The sequence below is a fragment of the Salmo salar genome, chromosome 01 (assembly GCF_965601325.2).
Source record: "Salmo salar chromosome 01, fSalSal1, whole genome shotgun sequence".
Lineage (NCBI taxonomy): Eukaryota > Metazoa > Chordata > Actinopteri > Salmoniformes > Salmonidae > Salmo > Salmo salar.
Window position 1 is genome coordinate 135,457,317 of NC_138291.1, and position 22,043 is coordinate 135,479,359.

The 22,043-nt window shown below is 43.7% G+C and overlaps 1 protein-coding gene across 2 annotated transcripts in view; it reads left to right on the forward strand.

Moving 5' to 3' along the window:
• The first annotated feature begins 10,434 nt into the window (after nucleotides 1-10,434).
• LOC106561388 (inactive tyrosine-protein kinase PRAG1) overlaps nucleotides 10,435-22,043 on the forward strand; it is a 38,964-nt gene continuing 27,355 nt past the window's right edge. Inside the window, exons 1-4 of one of the 2 annotated variants that reach the window (XM_014125317.3) lie at nucleotides 10,435-11,130; nucleotides 12,922-13,085; nucleotides 15,221-15,603; nucleotides 15,803-17,604. In XM_014125317.3, coding sequence (XP_013980792.3) covers nucleotides 15,337-15,603; nucleotides 15,803-17,604 — 2,069 coding nt within the window. In that variant the 5' untranslated portion in view covers nucleotides 10,435-11,130; nucleotides 12,922-13,085; nucleotides 15,221-15,336. The remainder of the gene's footprint in view (nucleotides 11,131-12,921; nucleotides 13,086-15,220; nucleotides 15,604-15,802; nucleotides 17,605-22,043) is intronic. The other variant, XM_014125307.3, reaches the window with a different exon arrangement.

Sequence of the window (22,043 nt, forward strand, 5' to 3'; positions counted from 1 at the left end):
GGTAATTCCAAAGGGTTCACAGACTTTTTCTTGCCACTATCTCCTTCTCATAGAGTTGATCAGGCTGTTCATTGTGGCCTGTGGAATGTTGTCACACTCTCCTTCAATGGCTGTGCGAAGTTGCTGGATATTGGCGGGAACTGGAACACGCTGTCATACACGTCGATCCAGAGCATCCCACACATGCTCAATGGGTGACATGTCTGGTGAGTATGCAGGCCATGGAAGAATTAGGACATTTCAGCTTCCAAGAATTGTGTACAGATCCTTGCGACATGGGGCTGTGCATTATCATGCTGAAACATGAGGTGATGGTGGCGAATGAACGGCACGACAATGAGCCTCAGGATCTTGTCATGGTATATCTGCGCATTCAAATTGCCCATACCATAACCCCACTGCCACCACGGGGCACTCTGTTCACAACGTTGACATCAGCAAGCTGCTCGCCCACACGACGTCTGGCATCTGTCCAGTACAGTTGAAACTGGGATTCATCCGTGAAGAGTACACTTATCCAGTGTGCCAGTGACCATCAAAGGCATTTGCCCACTGAAGTCAGTTACGAAGCCGAACAGTAGTCAGGTCAAGACCATGGTGAGGACGACGAGTACGCAGATGAGCTTCCCTGAGACCGTTTCTGACCGTTTGTGCAGAAATTCTTCGGTGCAAACCCACAGTTTCATCAGCTGTCTGGGTGGCTGGTCTCAGACGATACCGCAGGTGAAGGTCCTGTGCTGGCATGGTTACACGTGGTCTGTGGTTGTGAGGCCGGTTGGACGTACTGCCAAAATTCTCTAAAACGACGTTGGTGGTGGCTTATGGTTACCTGTGTAATGATGTTGCTGTTTAACCAGCTTCTTGATATGCCACACCTTTCAGGTCGATGGATTATCTTGGTAAAGGAGAAATGCTCATTAACAGGAAAGTAAACAAATTTGCGCACAAAATCTGAGAGAAACATAGGACCAACACTTTACACGTTGCGTTTATATTTTTTTCAGTGTATAATAACAAGATGCAATAATTTGCCTTTAGTGAGAAGAATGAAAATCAATTTATTTTATCTTTGCATTCTAAAATAAGTATTCATTTTCATTTTCATTATCATTGCAGAATAAATTCCTTACCTTTTCTGACTGTGATGGTTTCATAGACTACTCGCGAAATAGCCTAGGCCTACAACAAGTTAGGTTAATCTATAATTATAATTTGTTCCGTCTCTCATTTAATTGGATCCACTTCACAGTAGTAAATAGATAAGCTATTTCAAGTATTTTGCTCTATGCAATCCAATCCGAAGCGCAATTTAACGATAGAACAGACAATTCAAATCAAATCAAATGTTATTGGTCACATACACGTGATTAGCAGATGTTATTGCGGGTGTAGCGAAATGCTTGTGCTTCTAGCTCCGACAGTGCAGTAATAACTAATAAGTAATATCTAACAAATTACACAACATATACCCAATACACACAAATCTAAGTAGGAATTAATTAAGACTATATACATATGGACGAGCGACTAAGATACTGTAGAAAAGTATAGAATACAGTATATACATATGAGATGAGTAATGCCAGATATGTAAACATTATTAAAGTGACTAGTGTTCCATTCCTTAAAGTGGCCAGTGATTCCTAGTCTATGCCTATAGGCAGCAGCCTCTAATGTGCTAGTGATGGCTGTTTAGCAGTCTGATGGCCTTGAGATAGAAGCTGTTTTTTCAGTCTCTCGGTCCCAGCTTTGATGCACATGTACTGACCTTGCCTTCTGTATGATAGCGGGGTGAACAGGCAGTGGCTCAGGTGGTTGATGTCCTTGATCTTTTTGGCCTTCACCTTTTCCATTGTCGTTTGTGGGCTATTAGGCCTACGTCTGAATATTGTAGTCACATTTCTCAAGTAGACAATATTTCATTTCTAAACATAATATATACAACCATTACACACACAGTATTCCACACACACACACACACACACACACACACACACACACACACACACACACACACACACACACACACACACACACACACACACACACACACACACACACACACACACACACACACAGTACCAGTCAAAAGTTTGGACACAGCTACTCATTTCAGGGTTTTACTTTATAAAAAAAAAAAATACATTGTAGAATAATAGTGAAAACATCAAAACTATGAAATAACACTTATGGAATCATGTAATAACCAAATAAGTGTTAAACAAATAAAAATATGTTTTATATTTTTGATTCTTCAAAGTAGCCACCCTTTGCCTTCAGTGTTGAACACTCTTTGCATTCTCTCAACCAGATTCATGAGGTAGTCACCTGGAATGCATTTCAATTAACAGGTGTGCCTTGTTAAAAGTTAATTTGTGGAATTTCTTTCCTTCTTAATGTGTTTGAGCCAATCAGTTGTGTTGTGACAAGGTATGGGTGGTATACAGATGATAGCCCTATTTGGTAAAAGACCGAGTCCATATTATGGCAAGAACAGCTCAAATAAGCAAAGAGAAACAACAGTCGATCATTACTTTAAGACATGAAGGTCAGTCAATGCGTAAAATTTCAAGAACTTTGTACAGTACAGTACAGTCGCAAAAACCATCAAGCGCTATGATGAAACTGGCTCTCATGAGGACTGCCAGAGGAAAGGAAGACTCAGAGTTACCTCTGCTGCAGAGGATAAGTTCATTAGAGTTACCAGCCTCAGAAATTGCAGCCCAAATAAATGCTTCACAGAGTTCAAGTAACAGACACATCTCAACATGGACTGTTCAGAGGAGACTGCATGAAATCAGGCCTTCATGGTCGAATTGCTGCAAAGAAACCACTACTAAAGGACACCAATAATAAGAAGAGACTTGCTTGGGCCAAGAAACACGAGCAATGCACGTTAGACCGGTGGAAATCTCTCCTTTAGCCCAAATTTGAGATTTTTGGTTCCAACCACTGTGTCTTTGTGAGATGCACAATAGGTGAACGGATGATCTCTGCATGTATGGTTCCCACCGTGAAGCATGAAGGAGGTGTGATGGTGTGGGGTGCTTTGCTCAAGACCATTGGAAAAGCATTCCAGGTGAAACTGGTTGAGAGAATGCCAAGAGTGTGCAAAGCTGTCATCAAGGCAGCGGGTGGCTACTTTCAATTATCTCAAATATAAAATATATTTTGATTTGTTTAAAAAAAATGTGGGTTACCACATGATTCCATATGTGTTATTTCATAGTTTTGATGTCTTCACTATTATTCTACAAAGTAGAAAATTGTAAAAAGAAAGAAAAACCCTTAAATGAGACGGTGTGTCCAAAATTTTGACTGGTACTGTATATATAACCATTGTAGAATAAACTCCTCACCTTTTCTTTACATAATGCCGAAGTAGCCATACAACAAATTACCATGTGCATCTCTCATTTAATTGGGCCTATTAGGTAGGCTACTATATTTTCAAGCAATTTCATGCATCCGACAAACAGCGCGGTTCATATCATACTGAATATAACAGGTGAACAGACAGTTGATCATTTGCATTGAAGTGTGTAGGCTACCACCGTAAGTAGGCCTAAGTAGACAATGTTTCCAAATTCACAGGCAGTGAGCATTTTTAGGGTCAGGAAAAAGTGAATGCAAAACAATATTGCATTCAAACGATCTGTTTACAGGTCCACAGAAATGTGCAATTGTTTTGGATTTTCAGAAATGGTCAGATACTATACAGGAAACATCACTGGGAAAGAAAAACATTCTACCAACACAAAGTTCGTCATCCATTGCTATTTCCTTTAGATACTTTCTTGGCCTAATGCCAATACTTCCAAAAGTATACATGGTGTTCATGTCACCATAAAAAGTGATTGATGTTTTTTTTCTGGCAGAATTATGTGCACGGTTTTATGACAGGCCTGATTTATAACAGGAAACATATATGTCTTTCACCAAGTTGATAAATATCAATATTTTTGTGCGTGAGTAGTCTTTTCAGAAATGCACGCAGATATTTAGTGTTAAATTTACACAATGGTTAGAAATGAGCATTGGTTTTCCAATGTTTCGCAAAGGGCACCTATTGGTGGATACATTTTATTTTTAAAAGCAGACATTGAATATCCCTTTGAGCATGGTGCAGTTATTAATTACACTTTGCATGGTGTATCAATACACCCAGTCACCACAAAAATACAGGCGCCCTTCCTAATTCAGTTGCTAAAGAGGAAGGAAACCACTCAGGGATTTCACCATGAGGCCAATGGTGATTTAAAAAAGCTACAGAGTTTAATGGCTGTGATAAGAGATAACTGAGGATAGATCAACAACATTGTAGCTACTCCACAATACTAACATAAATGACAGAGTGAAAAGAAGGAAGTCTGTACAGAATAAAAATTTACCAAAACATGCATCCTGTTTGCAATAAGTTACTAAAGTAATACTGGGGAAAATCCAACATCACTGAGTACCAGTCTTCATATATTCAGGCATGGTGGTGGCTGCATCATGTTATGGGTATGCTTGTCATCGGCAAGGACTAGGGAGTTTTTTGGGGGATAAACTTAATAAAGCTAAGCCCAGCCAAATATACACTGGAATTGCTTACAAAGACAACATTGAATGTTCGTGAGCGGCCTAGTTCCAGTTTGGACTTAAATTGGACTGAAAATCTATGGCAAGACTATGAAAATGGATGTCTAACAATGATCAACAACCAACTTGACAGAGCTTGAATAATTTCAATCCAGGTGGGCAAAGCTCTTAGAGACTAAAAAGCAGATAAAGCAACATCTCACGGCACAACACCTCTTCCATATTTGACCTAGATAGTTTCTGTATATGTATTGATATGTAGGCTACATGTGTTCATGTTTTGTGTGGACCCCAGGAAGAGTAGCTGCTTTCGCAACAGCTAATGGGGATCCTAATAAAATACCAAAATACTTTCTGAAGGCATTGTAGGTGAAAGTTCTTTCACAGTAGCAGTGGTAGCCTTTTGGTGTGGTAAAGGAGGGTTTTACAAGAGTTATATGGTATGTGTGTCATACTGGGACCAGCCAACCAGGCAACCTGTTTTGTCAATCATCCCAAAAAACAGTGGAAGTGAGTTGAACTTTGAACTTATTTTGGGACAGGCCAGGTGTCAGGGGTGAGGCCAGAAGTAAGGTGGGGGTGGCTTGTAGGTTAGCGTTAGCAGGTTAGCATTTTTCATCTTGAATCTTGTTCTGGAGGCAGCTCTGCATTGTGGTCACTAGCTGGCACAGCCACAAAGTTATAACATCTACATGCCTAACCCTAACCCTAACCTTAAACTAAGACCAAAAAGCACACAAAATATAGCCAATTTTTACTTTGCAGCTGGACTATCTAAGGGGAAATCGCTCAGTTCTGCCTCGATGACAAGACTCATGACAATAAATGTCAACCTGCGACTAATAGCTAGGAAGGGGGGTGAACAAATGAAAAGACAAAGCAACATGGTGACAGTGGAAAAAAAGAAAACGCGTGCAAATCGGGGATGAGGGGAAGCGGCACCAAGCCTATTTCCTGCGTGATATAACATTCCTTCGGGTACACTCGACACTACACAGTGGTACATTAAGCAGTAAGCAGTCCTAGGAGTACAAAGTGCAGCATCCCCCACAGTCAGCTAAACATTAGAAAACGAATAGAGGGCATCTCCGTAGGTGGTGGGCATGCTAGTGGCTACATATTTCGTCAGTAGCTTTAAATACACTTCCCTAGGGAATGATGTAATGTCCAACCAGTTTGTGTGCTCATGGTCTTGTGTTACCAACACCACACTTTCAAGTCTTCTTTTGACTCGTGAGAAGGACAGAAATCAAGGATTGTGTGCTCACAACTAACCACTTGGAAAATCCATGCCTTCAGAATAGTCAACTTTGCCAACCTTAAATATTGCAAACTAATCGGAAAAGAAGGATTGAGAAACTAATGAGAGCTTAGCTAGACGGCGTGAAGGGTTGGGGATTGGTGCCTTTTTTGACACAGAGGGAAATCCAGATTATGAAACCATTCTCTGGGATTGGTCTGCCAGAGATATACAGTAAGAAGAATTACAGTTCAGTCAGCAGTTTAGTTATCATTTTGACAGAATAATCATAATATACCGTCCTGCTAAGTAGTCTCAACCAAATCCCCATTCTTCACCCCAATAGCAACGACTTTATGGTGAGGTACCACTCTTCTCTCACACAAATACACAAACCCCAACGACTCTGGGGTGAGGCTACAATATGACTCCTATTGGCCCAAACTGACCTATCTAACTCCTCCAGTCAAGTGTAAACCCTGCACTTTTTTCTTCTCATGCATTAAAACCATTTATCCCTTGGCTGACTTTAATTCAAGATGATGTTGTCTTTAATAATTCAAACAGCTAGCCACAGGAGAGATGCTTGGCAGGCATGGACTTCTTCATGAGATTACACAGCGCGTTGGAAAAGGAGCAGCACGGACTGCGTCAAAAATAGCACCCTATTCTCTACGTAGTGCACTACTTTTGACCATTACACAGTCCATATACCTTTCGCAACACCCGTCCAGCTTCCAGCAGCATTCTGACATAGCATCTCTCTCATCGTGGGGATGGTCTGTAATCGAGGGACTGATTGGCAATCTCCCCACTGTCCACTCACAGCTCACTTCTCACATTGCAAATACTGCAGGAGGCATGCCAGACAGAGCAGGCAGCCTTCTGTCAACAAACTGCTAATTCATCATCATGAATAGTAATGACATGCCAGTGGCAGGAAGGGATACTCTAAGCTTGTGTCCCAAATGGCACCATATTCCCTATTTAGTGCACTACTTATAACCAGAAACCTATGGGCCCTGGTCAAAAGTAGTGCACTATGTAGGGAATACAGTGCAATTTCTAATGCAGCTGTAAGGCAGGCTTACATTATTCTCTTTTTGCTGCAATGATCTTTTCCCATTGTATAATCCTTTATAGTTGAAAGTGATGCCCAAACATGACATGTATTCTGTTTGTATACCTGAATGCTTATGCTTTTGCAGTTCGCCTATACACCGGCTTAACTTGCAGTTGGCTACACAGTATGGGCCTATGATGACGACGGTGTATGCTGTTGCAGAAAGGCTATAGTACAGAGGTCATAATGAATGAGCTTGTCTTCTGTTTCTGTGTTGCCCAGGCAGACAGCTCACCTTGCAGTTTATGATGTACTGCCACTATATACAGTGCCTTCGGAAAGTATTCAGACCCCTTGACTTTTTCCACATTGTATTAGGTTACAGCTTTATTCTAAAATTGATTAAATCGTTTTTTTCCCCTCATCAATCTACACACAATATCCCATAATGACAAAGCAAAAACAGGTTTTTAGAATTTTTTGCAAATGTATTCCAAATAAAAAACAGAAATACCATATTTACATAAGTATTCAGACCCTTTGCTATGAGACTCAAAATTGAGCTCAGGTTCATCCTGTTTCCATTGATCATCCTTGAGATGTTTCTACAACTTGATTGGAGTCCACCTGTGGTAAATTCAATTGATTGGACATGATTTTGGAAGGCACACACCTGTCTATATAAGGTCCCACAGTTGACAGTGCATGTCAGAGCAAAAACTAGGTAATGAGGTCGAAGGAATTGTCCGTAGAGCTCCGAGACAGGATTGTGTCGAGGCACAGATCTGGGGAAGGGTACCAAAACATTTCTATAGCATTGAAGGTCCCCAAGAACACAGTGGCCTCCATCATTCTTAAATGGAACAAGTTTGGAACCACCAAGACTCTTCCTAGAGCTGGCCGCCCGGGCCAAACTGAGCAATCGGGGGAGAAGGGCCTTGGTCAGGGAGGTGACCAAGAACCCGATGGTCACACTGACAGAGCTCTAGAGTTCCTCTGTGGAGATGGGAGAACCTTCCAGAAGGACAACGGAGGAGACTAGTGTGCGTTGTCGCACGTCAGGCTGTTGTTTTGACTAAGCTTTTCACTGACAGTGATGTTTCACCTTTCAGTTGTGGAATGGGATGGTACTGAATGGTACTGACCATGCCGAGTTTGGCCTCCTTTGGCCCAGGTCATAATGAGGCTCAGCGGGGGGCACGACACGGCTCCTCCCGTCTCTCTCTCTTCCTCTCTCCGATGGTCACACTGACAGAACTCTAGAGTTCCTCTGTGGAGATGGGAGAACCTTCCAGAAGGACAACCATCTCTGCAGCACTCTGCAGCAATCAGGCCTTTATGGTAGAGTGGCCAGACGAAAGCCACTCCTCAGTAAAAGGCACATGACAGCCCGCTTGGAGTTTGCCAAAAGGCACCTATAAAGACTCTCAAACAATGAGAAACAAGATTCTCTGGTCTGATGAAACCAAGATTGAACTCTTTAGCCTGAATGCCAAAAGTCACATTTGGAGGAAGCCTGGCACCATGGTGGTGGCAGCATCATGCTGTGGGGATGTTTTTCAGCAGCAGGGACTGGGAGACTATTCAGGATTGAGGCAAAGATGAAGGGAACAAAGTACAGAGAGATTCTTGATGAAAACCTGCTCCAGAGCGCTCAGGACCTCAGACTGGGGCGAAGGTTTACCTCCCAAAAGGACAACGGCCCTAAGCACACAGCCAAGACAACACAGGAGTGGCTTCGGGACAAGTCTCTGAATGTCCATGAGCCCGGACTTAAACCCGATCGAACATCTCTGGAGAGACCTGAAAATAGCTGTGCAGCAACGCTCCCCATCCATCCTGACAGAGCTTGAGGATCTGCAGAAAAGAATGGGAGAAACTCCCCAAATACAGGTGTGCCAATCTTATAGCTTCATACCAAAGAAGACTAGAGGCTGTAATCGCTGCCAAAGGTGCTTCAACAAAGTACTGCGTAATGGGTCTCAATACTTATGTAAATGTGATGTTTCTGTTTTATATTTTTTATAAATTAGCAAAAAATTCTAAAAACCTGCTTTTGCTTTGTCATGATGAGGCATTTTGTGTAGTGCATAAATGTATTTTGTCCCCCCACACCAAACATGATCACGACACGCAGGTTAAAATATCAAAACAACTCCAGAACCAATTATATTAATTTGGGGACAGGTCGAAAAGCATTAATAATTTATGGCAATTTAGCTAGCTAGCTTGCTGTTGCTAGCTAATTTGTCCTATTTAGCTAGCTTGCTGTTGCTAGCTAATTTGTCCTGGGATATAAACATTGAGTTATTTTACCTGAAATGCACAAGGTCCTCTACTCCGCCAATTAATCCACACATAAAACGGTCAACCGAATCGTTTCTAGTCATCTCTCCTCCTTCCAGGCTTTTTCTTCTCTTGACTTTATATTGCAATTGGCAACTTTCATAAATTAGGTGCATTACCGCCACTGACCTCGTTCGTCTTCAGTCACCCACGTGGGTATAACCAATGAGGAGATGGCACGTGGGTACCTGCTTCTATAAACCAATGAGGAGATGGGAGAGGCAGGACTTGCAGCGCAATCTGCGTCACAAATAGAACTGACATCTATTTTAGCCCTTGGCAACACAGATGCTTGTTGGCGTGTGCGAGCAGTGTGGGTGCAATAATTGAATAATATACATTTCTACATTTATTTTACAACGCACGCGCACGCGACGCGAGCGGCTGTTAGGTTGTGTCCCAAAAAAGGAAAATAACATGGAATTTGATTTACCCAAACTTTAACCAGACTATGTAGATAAACCTAGCAGTACTATATTGGTATGCCAGTACATGTCCTCTCCTTTTTAACCATTCTTCTCTACAGTTCATACATTGATAGTCAATGATGCTTGGTGGTACCTAAATTGGGGAGGATGAGCTCATGGTAATGACTGGAGCAGAATTAGTGGAGTGGTATCAAATACAGGGTTTCCATGTGTTTGATGCCATTCCGTTTGCTCTGTTCCAGCCATTATTATGAGCCGTCCTCTCCTCAGCAGCCTCCACTGCTGTGCATACAATTCAATTAGGCCCATCTACAGCTGATGCTCCTTGGGAGATGACAAGTGTTTTGAATTTCCATTGAAAGTTCATAATTAAATGACTCATCGCTTATCAGCACATTAGCCTAATCGTGGGTTGCTCAGGCGAAAGACAATTCACAGACAGATAGGTCCCTGGGGCAACAACTCAACTGTGTGTATGTGTGTGCGTTAGCGCGAGCGTGCGTGCGGAGACTAGTGTGCGTTGTCGCGCGTTAGGCTGTTGTTTTGACTAAGCTTTTCGCTGACAGTGATGTTTCACCTTTCAGTTGTGGAATGGGATGGTGCTGAATGGTACTGACCATGCCGAGTTTGGCCTCCTTTGGCCCGGGTCATAATGAGGCTCAGCGGGGGGCACGACACGGCTCCTCCCGTCTCTCTCTCTTTCTCTCTCCGTACAGAAGCAGGAGCTCCGGGGGGCACTCATCCAAGCAAGGCACTGCCTGTCAGAGCCGGACCGGGGGGGACTCAAAACCATCCCCGGAGCTGCCCAAAATGCGTGTTTAATTACTTTGGGATTATCTCCCACATACCCTCCTAGTATAATAATTATGCAGTTTATCATAGGCTATACGCATGTGATAAACATCATCCCCAGGCGGCCAGGCCTATAGATATGGTGACCACGAAAATACCTTATTTCATCTTATTTCTCCCGCCCTTCACAAATAGGGTAAAATTAACAATTGGACTATATTATATTACGCGCGTCACCTATAGCCTATTCAAGCGAAATGCCCTTGCCCCTGGGAAAGCCACTGATGCACGGCTCGATAGGTTGCGAGCAGAGAAAGTGAACCTAGTAGCCGAAAACCACTTTACAGCCACTTGAATGTGGCAAGACTATAGTCTGCGACTCTGCGTATAGGTTATTAGGCCTATAGTTTACGGAGTTCCGCCCCTCGCTGCGGGAGCTTCAAGCTCACTATTCGCCCGTTCCTCTACCAGTTCACCTCGCTGCGAGTCCAGAGCAACGGATCAAAGCTAGCTGCTGGGACTCCGCATCAAAGCTTCATTTCTCGAGGCTTCCATATGAACCTGTCGGTTTGTCGGGCGTGGGATAAATAACATAAACATCTTGTTTTGGGGACCCAGTTATTTTATATTGTTTTGGAGGGCGCGAATTGCTGTTGCCAGGCAAGTCAAGTCCGCAGGTAAGCGAAAACATTTGACTCTGCCATGCGTTTTTCTTGCCAGATAGCCGAATAGCACCTCTCTGACCGATAAATTACACCTCTATGTTTATTCAAACCAGTGTTTGTTTAATTTCTCTAGGTTGAACATATAGCGGTCCCTCTGCTTAGTAGGCTATTTGCTCCATGTGTATAATCAGGCTAAGAAACCTCAATAGGAATGTCACAGGTGATCCTGCATAAAACCATTCATAGTCCAGAGCGCAATCGGATTCTAAAAGTGAAATGTTATTTATGACCATGGCTGAGCGAGGACAAGGAGCATGAAAATGTCAACATCTGTAGATATTCAGGAACTAGGCACGTGCTCCAGGAGGCTAGAAGCATACTACTTGTTTCAGAAAAATACCTTCAGGAATCTTAAAGTCGCAGTTCGAATAAGACAATCCAAAGATCGAATGAGAGTGAAGTGTTCGAATCCTCAATCAAGGAATGGGAAAATGCTGGATCGATGTTCAAACAGGCGCGGTAGTCTCATTATTTGCCTTCATACACATTATTATTTGCCTTCGTAAAACCGCGTAATGTTCTGTAGATCCTCACAAGAACTCAATATGTCGTCCGTGATCGAGTTGAGAATGTATGGCCCTATTTCGTTAATAACACGTTTTTGCCAAGTTTATTACACCAGTCGTGGAATGTGCAGAGTATCGATCCATGCGGGAAAACTTCTTCCCTTAGATGTATGCGCGCATGCATGTGAGTGCATTTTCAGCATGGAATTACTGGTTTACAAACTAGTATCAAACTTGTCTTCATAATTGTCTCATAGCTGCTTTCAGTTTGAAAGTGAAGTCACTAGCGTGATTACCAAATGCAGGTAAACTGTATTGGACACTACTACTACATGAAATAAGCTCTTTTGATGTAGACTAAGTATAAAAGTAAACCAATTCATCAGAGTTTTTTCAGCTGTTCTGTCCTTGACAAAGCCCTGCTCTGCCTCTGTCTTTATCTGAATATGACTGTCAAAAGTGTTGCCACGGAGTCTAACATTGACACAGACTGCATTCCCCACTGCACCACACTAGCCCTGAGCAAATAATGCAGTGTGTGTGTGTGTGTGTGTGTGCGCGTGTGTGTGCGGTGTGTGTGTGTGTGTGTGTGTGTGTGTGTGTGTGTGATTAACTACTGCTGCCTCTCTGCTGAAGCCTACCCCCTGCTGTCTCTGCCTAGCATGCAATAACAGAACAGTGCCAGGAAGCCAAACTGTCCTGACTGCTGCCGCCCCAACAACACAACATTACTGCCCCCCCCCCCCCCACCACACACACACACACACACACACACACACACACACACACACACACACACACACACACACACACACACACACCACACACACACACACACACACACACACGGAGAGAGACAGAGGGACAAAGATGGCTTTTTATTTTCAGTCTGAAAGGACGAAGTTGACCCAGACCCGCCAATCGCTTTTACATTTTTTCCCTTTTGACTTCTGAATTTCTTAACAGCCATATGAGAATTTTCACTTTCAGGTAAGTGTTTATATAAAAAAAAACAGACTTGAATTTGTGTATTAACTGTCCAGCCATACTCATTGATAGATGTTCGCCTACAGGAGTACATACTGTAGAATAGTGTCATTTCTAGGAAGAAAGAGATACACTCTGGCTGAGTATTTGGTTGTGTTCATTTCTAGAGTTGATGGAGCTGAAGAAATGGACAGCCCCCTCATATGAAACTCCTTACCACATTCATTCTTGTTTTTGTTTTGGGTGATAGGTAGATACCCCGTTGAGAACATGGAACAGCAGCTATGACTGTTTGATTCCAGCCAGGTCACCCGTAATACAAGTCGCTATTGGACGTCCATCCATGTCTGAGGACGTCAGGAGATGATGTGAAAACCGGCCCCTATGGGCAACAGTGAGCACTGTTACCTTCAAGTAGGTTTCGTTTTTGCTAGGGGGGGTGGTGGATGGGCGTACACATTTTCCTCTGATTCCAAAGGCTGCAAGTTCGAATCTAGCGATAGAAAGTCGTTTTTGAGTTTTTAGTTTTAAGCCTCTCAAACCTTATCCGTTCAGAGTTAATACCTAACCTTAAGATTTTGGAGCTAATGCCTAAACTTAACCTTAAACACTTTTGCCACAACAACGTTTGCGACAACTTCGAAATTTGACGTTGGAGAAACCTGGATGAACGTCTAATTCTGACATGAGACAGAGCTAGTTGTTGATTCAGAAGTTGACCATGTACCACACTGTCTGTCTGTATTGCCAATTCGCTCTATTGGTCACACATTTGAATATAGGCTACATTTGTAACTCCTGCTATTGGAACAAGAGTTGGAACAACAATCAGTGCTCTTTCCGGTGCTTTCCAGACAGTTCTTGTGTCAGAAAAACAACATCAAAGGAATTCAGTTTGTACTGTATATGTAAACATGCATCTCAACAAACTCCCCTCCTACAGCCTGTGTCTAGCCTATTAGTTGGTTCCTATATATTATTTACGTGGGAAACACAAGCTATAATATCAATAGCATAAATCCTCCAGTTTCTGGTGTTGTTTGATATTGGATGAGTAATCTCTTATATTATTACGCTACGTCATCTGTATTGCTTTCCTAATTCATTTAGGGGGTGGGGATATGTGTGTGTACTACTGTGAACCATTTCCAAGGTTTGTCTCTAGGTATTTAGCTCTGTGTGAAGAGACAGTAGGACACCCAGGAGGAACAAGACAAATGAACCTCCTAGTCATGTGGATTTTCTCATCGTCCTTCAGTCTTTAACAGGACTTACACAGGGAGAGGTGTTAGTGGTGCCGGGTTGGTGGTGTGAGATTCACCCTGGTGCGACTTGCGCCTCTCCACATTCAAGGCATTCCGACCTCTGTGATGTTTCAGACGTTCTAGAACGTGAGACTGCATTCTAAAAGCCTTTATGTTCCTGGGGGTCATGTGGGCTGAACAGAAAGTAGGATCCTCTAATTTAGGAGTCCTGGGAAACGAGGACAAAGCTGAGAGCGTCTTAAGTTACAAACAACACTGGAGTGGAGTGATAGTGGCGGGGCTTGTTGAGTTTTGCCACTAAGAGCTTAAAGCCTGTCATTGTTTCAACTTTTACTGGCACCTCACACAGTCAAACACTTGATGGATTGAACCTTAATTAATGGGTTAGAATCGATCGGAATCAATGGAGCATTAGTGTGGAACCAATGGGACAGAGGTTGATCACTGTCATTGCTTAAACATTTTCTGGTACCACACACTTTTTGCCATGGGTCAGAGAGAAAATCATGCTGTTTTATAGCTCATCTCATCCTATTGTTTATATTTTGCCACGAGGCTAAGAGAACATTTAGCAGTTTTTAAGAATTGTTCCTGCTATTCTACACATTTTGCTATTCCGGCCCTGATACCACACATACAGTCAGAGACTGGTCTAGCTAAGTAATGGGTTAGAATCGATGGGAACACTTGTAGCTTCCCACAGTGTCATAGACGTGTCATAGATGTGATGTAATATATCCTATTAACTCTTGAACAACATGATCATGAGGTGGTTACTGTAGTCGTTCTATCCTAGTTCATCCTGCAGACAGACAGTTTGGTGATTCTCCAACCAGACATAATGCCAACTCTGTTAGTTAGAGGAGAGGAAAGGAGAGGAGAGGATTGCACCTTTTGGTTTTCACCAGTGGGTGTGAAGTATTTTCATCCTGACTCATGATCATTGAGCAACACCACAATCCACTATCAAATGCCTGTTCCTAAAAAGTTTAATTCATTGCGTTGATATGGATGAAGTTTTATTTCTTAATTCAGTTGGTGTTAAAATAAGCATGCTGTAGAAAATGCGTTAAACAATGCCTTATCTTCATAACCTACACTGTTCTGTTCATCTCCCTGAGCCTCTGCTCAAGCACTGTATGTATGCCCTCAATAGCATTCCTTTGGGTTAAAATGGTTATTGATTAACTCTTGAAGTTCAGACAAGAAACAGTACTGAGAATCGCCACAGTAAATACAAATCTGTTCACTATCAATTTCTGATTTCTGCTTTCCTCTCTGCAGATCTTCTGTACAATCTTGTGACACCAGGCTTCTGTGTACCAATCAACCATGTCGGATCTTTCCATTGCCTCCACAACCCATCAGTGACGACCACTAAACGTTTGTTTCGGACAAACATGTCAGCCTGCGGCGAGTTTGCAGAACACGTGTGGAAACCCGGATCGTGTAAGAACTGCTTCCACCCGCGTAGCGCCCACTGTGCTAGCGGGGGCAGCATAGTGTCCTGTGGTGCCCTGAGGGCCAGTCTGGGTGGAGAGGAGGAGGATGGCCAGGGGGTAACCGTGCCCTTGCTCTATTCGAAACCCACCATCGCTGTCCGCCCTACCATGATGCACCCTGACACCAGCGACATGCTGGCAGATGTCAACATGAACATAGAGCAGGTGAGAACTCACCAACTCAAATGCAGATTTGTGAAAATGTATGCCTTTGCATTTTACCTTCCTATGTAATAACCATGTCAATATATAATAAATACCCAATAGAAACCCATAGGTTTTAGAGTCACTTAATTCAAGTGATTCAATAAATGACTATGTTTTCTATAACCATGAATTGTGTTTCCCCTCCATGTGTCACCAGGAAAATCAGAAGAGTCCAGGGGACAGACTGGGCCTTAAGATGTTGGACCTGTCCCCTATCTACATAGACAGTAACGGCTGTAACAAGGCCCTGAGAGAAGCAGTACTACACAGTACTACAACCCCTGGGAAGATGGACTACCCGTGCAGCCGCTTCTCCCCTGGACCTCTAAGCCCCCTGTCCCCTCTGTCCCCGTCTGCCCTGCAGAAGGACTCTAGTATGATCATCAGCAGTATCTTTGTGACCCAGGAGGATGGCCACGGCCGGGGGCCTCATAGTGCCCACAGTCTGAAGGAGAATGGGAATAGCAACGGTGAATTCTCCTACAGGCAACAAATCACCAAGAATACCAAAACCACCAAGAGCACTTACAATGGGAATGGTGTCGACACTAGGGGGTCTTCCAAAGTCCAGGTCGTCCAGGATGTACAAGCACCTTTGGGTATTGCTATCGACATCATCGCCACGGCAACCACAACTGCCGGTAACGGCATTGGTAACGGTCTGATCACCGCCACAGCCGCCCCAAGTAACTGGCTCACGTCTGGTACCACGGACTCGTCCAGCACTTATCTCGTCCCAGCCTTAACCACCGTGGGCTCGGGGGCCTCTCCGGGCCTACTAGTGCCCAACTTCCAACCCTGTGGAGGTGGCAGAACCAACTCCTTTCTCTCTGAGCCTGTCTCCAGCCTGTCTCTGTCAGACTCCTGCTCCTACCGCAGCAGCACAGACTCCCTCACAGGACCCGATGGCTTCAGACTGCTGGGGCCAGATAGTCCCACTCCTCAGAGCCTCTCAGCCTCCTCAGCCAGCCCTCCCTCAGAGGGACAGATGATGTCATCAGAGCCCATCTATGCTGAGAGCACCAAGAGGAAGAGGAGGCCTCAGAGTGCTGGGGGGAACGGGAAGCCCAACCCCCCCCAGGCCCAAAAGCAATGCTCAGAGCTGGAGCTCACAGGAGAGGGTCAGAACCATAGGGCAAAGATAACTGTCATGGCCGCCCATACTGAGGAGAACAACCGGACCTTCTACCTGAGCAGCCCGGACTCAGCCGTCAGCACCCAGTGGCCACATTTCAGCCCCACGGCCCTCAGCAATCCTGGGAGTCCAGCCTTCAAGTGGCCCTCTAGCTCCTCTGTCACAGAGACATCCTCCACATCATCCCCAGCCTCCCTCCAGCCCAAGCCCCAGAACAGCCCCCCTATCCCCCCCAAGAGGAACAACCGTTCCCCCAAACCACTCCTCGGGACCTCTAGTCTCTCCCCAGTCCCTCTCCCTGAGTTCAGCATCCAGGGAATCCAGGCTCTGTCTCTATCCCCCAGGGAGAGTGACGTCCAGGTGCAGGTGAAGCCCCAGATGGAGCCCCACAACTCAGCCTCATCGGAGGCCCGGAGGCACAAGCTCCACACCACCGCCTGGAACTGGGAGGGCCGGATCGAGGAGGAGGAGGAGGGGGAGGAGGGCCATGCCCAGGAGAGTTCCTCTCGGAACAGGGTGATGGGGCTCATCAATGGGGCGGCTGTCTGGAGGGAGGCCAGGGATTGGAGACCCGCTGGGGGGTTGCAGGGCAGCACCCAGACCCTGCCAGGCACCGTGGCCAACAATGGTGCCAGTCAGAAACTGAAGCAGGCAGGCTGCAGCGGCGGCAGCGTAGAGGAGGGAAAACATAGCAGGAGCATGTTGGCCAAAACGCAGCCGTTGACTCCATCGTCTGTCTCCAGCACGGTGCAGCTCTCAGCAGAGGGGAAGAGTTCAAGCCAGGGCCCCACTCCTCCACCCCCTCCTCCTAAGAAACACCACAGGTAAGAAACTAGGCCTGGGTCTTTTGTTTTTACACACTCTATGAGCTACGGCCTATGGATGGCATTACTGAGAGGGTAGAAGGAAGAGCAGTCATTGTACTGTAGTGAAGTAGCTTTACTCATCTTTGTCGTTGAGTCACTCTTTTGTAATGTACGGCACCTGGATTATTTCACTCACACTGAGCATTGAGCTATGGATGGTGTTCCTGAGAGTGCAGAATGAATGATGGTGAGTCTGAAAGAGCAAAGGCCATGGCGCGTCTTTGTAGCTTACTAGTTGAATATACAGTATTGTCATTGAGTTCAGTGTTCAGTAATTTGAGTTGGAATTAGATGGCTTGCTTCATATTGATGAGACAACATTTTAGGCAAACGTGATTCTTAATGTATCAGTTTAGATAGGTATTTGTTTTATTTCCACTCTGTCATTTTCTTTATAGCTTTTAAAGGCTCCTCACTTACCCAATGCACTGCTTGGTTCAGGCATAGTATAGTACAGCATGCCAGACAGACCATAGAATCGAGTGCAATTCTTTGTAGCGCTACAGTAATGAAACTCATTCATCATTAGGCAGTACATAAATTAAGTAACGCACGGGTATTAACACTTACTTTATATAGTGTAGACATTTTAAATGTCCCTTGTACTCTAAAAGGTTTTTGCTGTTTGATAATTAACTATTCACTTGTTAGACTATTTTAGGAATGTCAACACAACAGATGAATAGTTTCACCCCCCCCTCCCTCTGGTGCACCTAATCAGCTGACTAGAGAGGTCTGTTGTAGCAGCCATGTGGTTTGTTCTCTCTCTGGGTGTGATGGTTAAATGTTGCTCCTCCCTCGTCTTGTGCAGTGATGCGAGGCGACTGTGCCTACTGTGATCTCGCCTTCCGTTGTGAGATTATTCAGCCGGTATCAGCCTCCATTCTCATTCTAGAAACCTTAGGATCATTCAGACTGTTCCGGAACCAGTCTCAATGCATTCCTTGTTCCATTTGTAGTAGTCTAAGGCTGGGGTTTACACGACGCAACTCGGAACACAATTTTAGTTGCTTGCAACTGAGTTGCTTCTTGAGTGCTCCGTGAAACACCCCTTGCAACTAATAAGCATCTCATCTGCAAGCTTTTCAACTTTATGCAGCTAGTCGCAAGAAACAGCCAATCAGAACTTATGCTTTTGTCACATTTGAAGGTTCGGAACACCGGCCCAGTTGTCATGTCAACAACACAGACGGTACATTATGAAGATCGGCAGAAACTGCTTCTCCAGTAGAAATCCCTCATCACACTTGTAGGCGATGACATGACAACGTTAGTAAGTTAAGCTCATGCGTAGAAACACATAAATCGGGTCTAACAGTCGTCTCGCGCCGAACTGCACACGTGCAGGCCGTCAAATCAAAGGCACTCCTTCATATAAAAGAGTTTTTCACAAAAATGAAAACGTGTCAGTTTGTCACTTTCACGAGGTTGGAGTAACAACATGTTCAATTACTTAAGACATTGGCTAAGTTGTGCCAAGATTTCAAGAAAATGTACAACTAAGGAAGAATTTTTCACTTCTCGTTGATTTCTCAAACCCCAGCCTGGTCTGCTTGGTCTGTTTCGCCAGCGTTCCCGGATGTTGATGCTAAAACAAAAGCTAAAAGGCCCATTCATTTTCATTGCTGCCCCATTTGAATGCAGAGTTACGCTAACTCTGTAATCACAATGTACAAGACCTAATGCAGCAGATGGCATGGGGTGAGTTTAGAATTCTCAAACAATATGACAGAAGCAGCTTCAATTTCTTTTGGCTGTTGCATGCTATTTTAACTGTGTTGGAGTTGCTTCATGTAACAGCAAAGTTGTTTGGGATGATGTCACTTGCAACCTGCAACTGCAAACTAAAACTGCGTGCAAGTTGAGTCGTGTAACTGCAGCCTAACTTTTCATTCTATAAGTCAAGAACAAAATGGGCAGTAAAAATGTTCCCTGTCATATTCTACGTTTGTTTTGGCCACCACACAATAGATGGGACTGGGGAAAAAAGGGTCCTTGTGCCTTGTCTCATTGACACTGACAGGCACACACAAAGATAACATTGTCAACTAACTAAGATGTTGATATGTTATTATGCATCTAAGATGCGAATATGCATTTAACTAAGCTCTAATTCAAATGTTCATGAAACTAATCAATGTTTCTAACATTGGTAATAGCTAGTTGTGACCTAGCTGTGAAACAAATATAGTCACATGGCTATATAAAATAACCTAGCTGTTAAACTCTAGTGACATTTCCCCATGTACTATTTAGACCACAGGGCCTCAAATTATTAATACACGTTGAGGTTTCTGAGTCATGTACCCAAAGCAGAAGGAGACATAGTTTGCCGCCGTGTTGACGTCAAATGGTCATTTTAAAATAAACCTTGCTTTGTCGGGCATGTTGTAGGTTTAGAATACAATTGTAAGTTCCTCAAGTCCTTGCAGAGTTCAGAACAGAGCAGCTTTAGGTGTTTGGTCAACAAGACTGTGCTGATTCTCTGCTGGTTTTCTGTGTAGATGACTATTTCTACATGTCATTTCTAAGTTTTAAACTGCAGGGAAGCTGTAGAGGTGTTAATTGTGTATTCAAATGGAAGTGTGTTAAAATGTGTCAAACCTATACAGTATTAGGCTAAGTTATTGGGGAGCAAGGTCATTGAGGTATCAAGATGATCCCAAACACTTTTCTCTTAATTATTTGGCAACTTAAAGTTTGACATTTGAAACTTTTCAATATGAAAGAAATTAGTCTCAGCAGCAGCTTTTGTTTTGGCTGGCTGTAGGGAACTCTAGAACCCCTGTTGCTGACTGCATTTCCCAGACCCTTATTTTTGTTGTAATACTAGTAAGCTGATGCATCTCTCCCATTATATTATGACATTGCTAGCATGCTGCTACTGATAAAAATACACTTTCTAGAGACGCATGTGGGAACATGCCTTTCCCTAGCAACCGACATGCTTTTGGGTATTCTGTTCTTATTTGTTTTCCGAGAGCTTAACTGTTACAGCGCACACTAGGACTAGGCATGAACTGCCACGCCAGTTCTTCCCGTGTTTAAAGAACGTGCCTCAGAGTCACATTAACCCTCACATAGGCTTTACAGTGAACTTTCCCTAAATAATGAAGCTCTGTCAGGTTCACAAGATCTCTCCTCTCTGTCTTCTGTTAAGAAACAGCCAGATGACAACAGATTCAACTTCACAGCTCACAGTTCACCCAATATAACTCCGGAAACATCTTGAACAGACTTTAATCCCATAGAGACAAAGTGTCTTAGAAAGCCTTTGAGAAGAGTGTAACACAGGAAAGTGTGTCCCAAATGGCCCTTTATTCCCTACACTTTTGACCAGAGCCCATAGGGAATAGGATGCCATTTGAGACACATCCAGTGATGCAGTGGTGTTTCCACAAGGCCGAGACGGAGGAAAACAGGCAAACCAACCAAACCCTGATGAGGCAGCATTTTTGTGTGATGAATCATTAAAGGACCAGATGGTTGAGAAGTCTGTCCTTCTCACGACGGGAATCATCATCTCAGTTCATTGATCACTGTGAGGAACCAAACAAACGTCCTCACTGGGAGGCCCTTGTGTGAGGTGATACTTTTGATGCAGTCCTTTCATCCTTAGTGGGTCATTCCATGTGATTTCCGCAAGCCATGATACCCACCATCTCAGATTGCTCTGAAATCGTTTCTGTAGTTGGAAACATCAAATATTAGCATTCCTGAAACATTATTTTTGTTGCAATTTGATCTTTGAGAAATTAAGCTAATTGATTACACCCAAATTGGCCATTTTAATTTCTTTGATTCATATAATATTCAGTAAATATAGTATCTTACATCCAATTTGGACCAAACTAACCATGAGTAAGACATGAGGAATCCAAAGAAATAGTCTAAAGCCACCCACGGACCCGCCACACCAATCCCAACAACGAGTATAGAGTATCAGTTCTCTGTGTCTGGTAGTATGGAGCTGCAGCTCTGAGCATTTATCTTCATCCTAGGTAATGTATTCTCAGTGAATTTGGTGATGTTTTTTTTTCCCTCTGTTCAGAGAAATTGGTCATTGAAGTTGTTAGGTTTATGTCCCATCCTACATCCTGATATTACCAGGTTCTGACCACTAGATGGTGCTGTTCCTGCTATTAGGTGATTTCCCCCAAAATATCCCCACCCCCTCAACGATAAAGGGACATTTCACCCAAATTACAAAATTACATTAGTTTCCTTACCCTGTAAGTGTCTATGGACAAGGTATGACAGCAATCCATGCTTTGGTTTTGTTTACAAGGCCACTGTTTCAAATGCTAACGTTTTAGCATTTGTGGCACAAATCCAAAACGTTTTAGCATTTGTGGCACAAATCCAATGCAAGTCAATGGTACCAACAAAAACAGCAT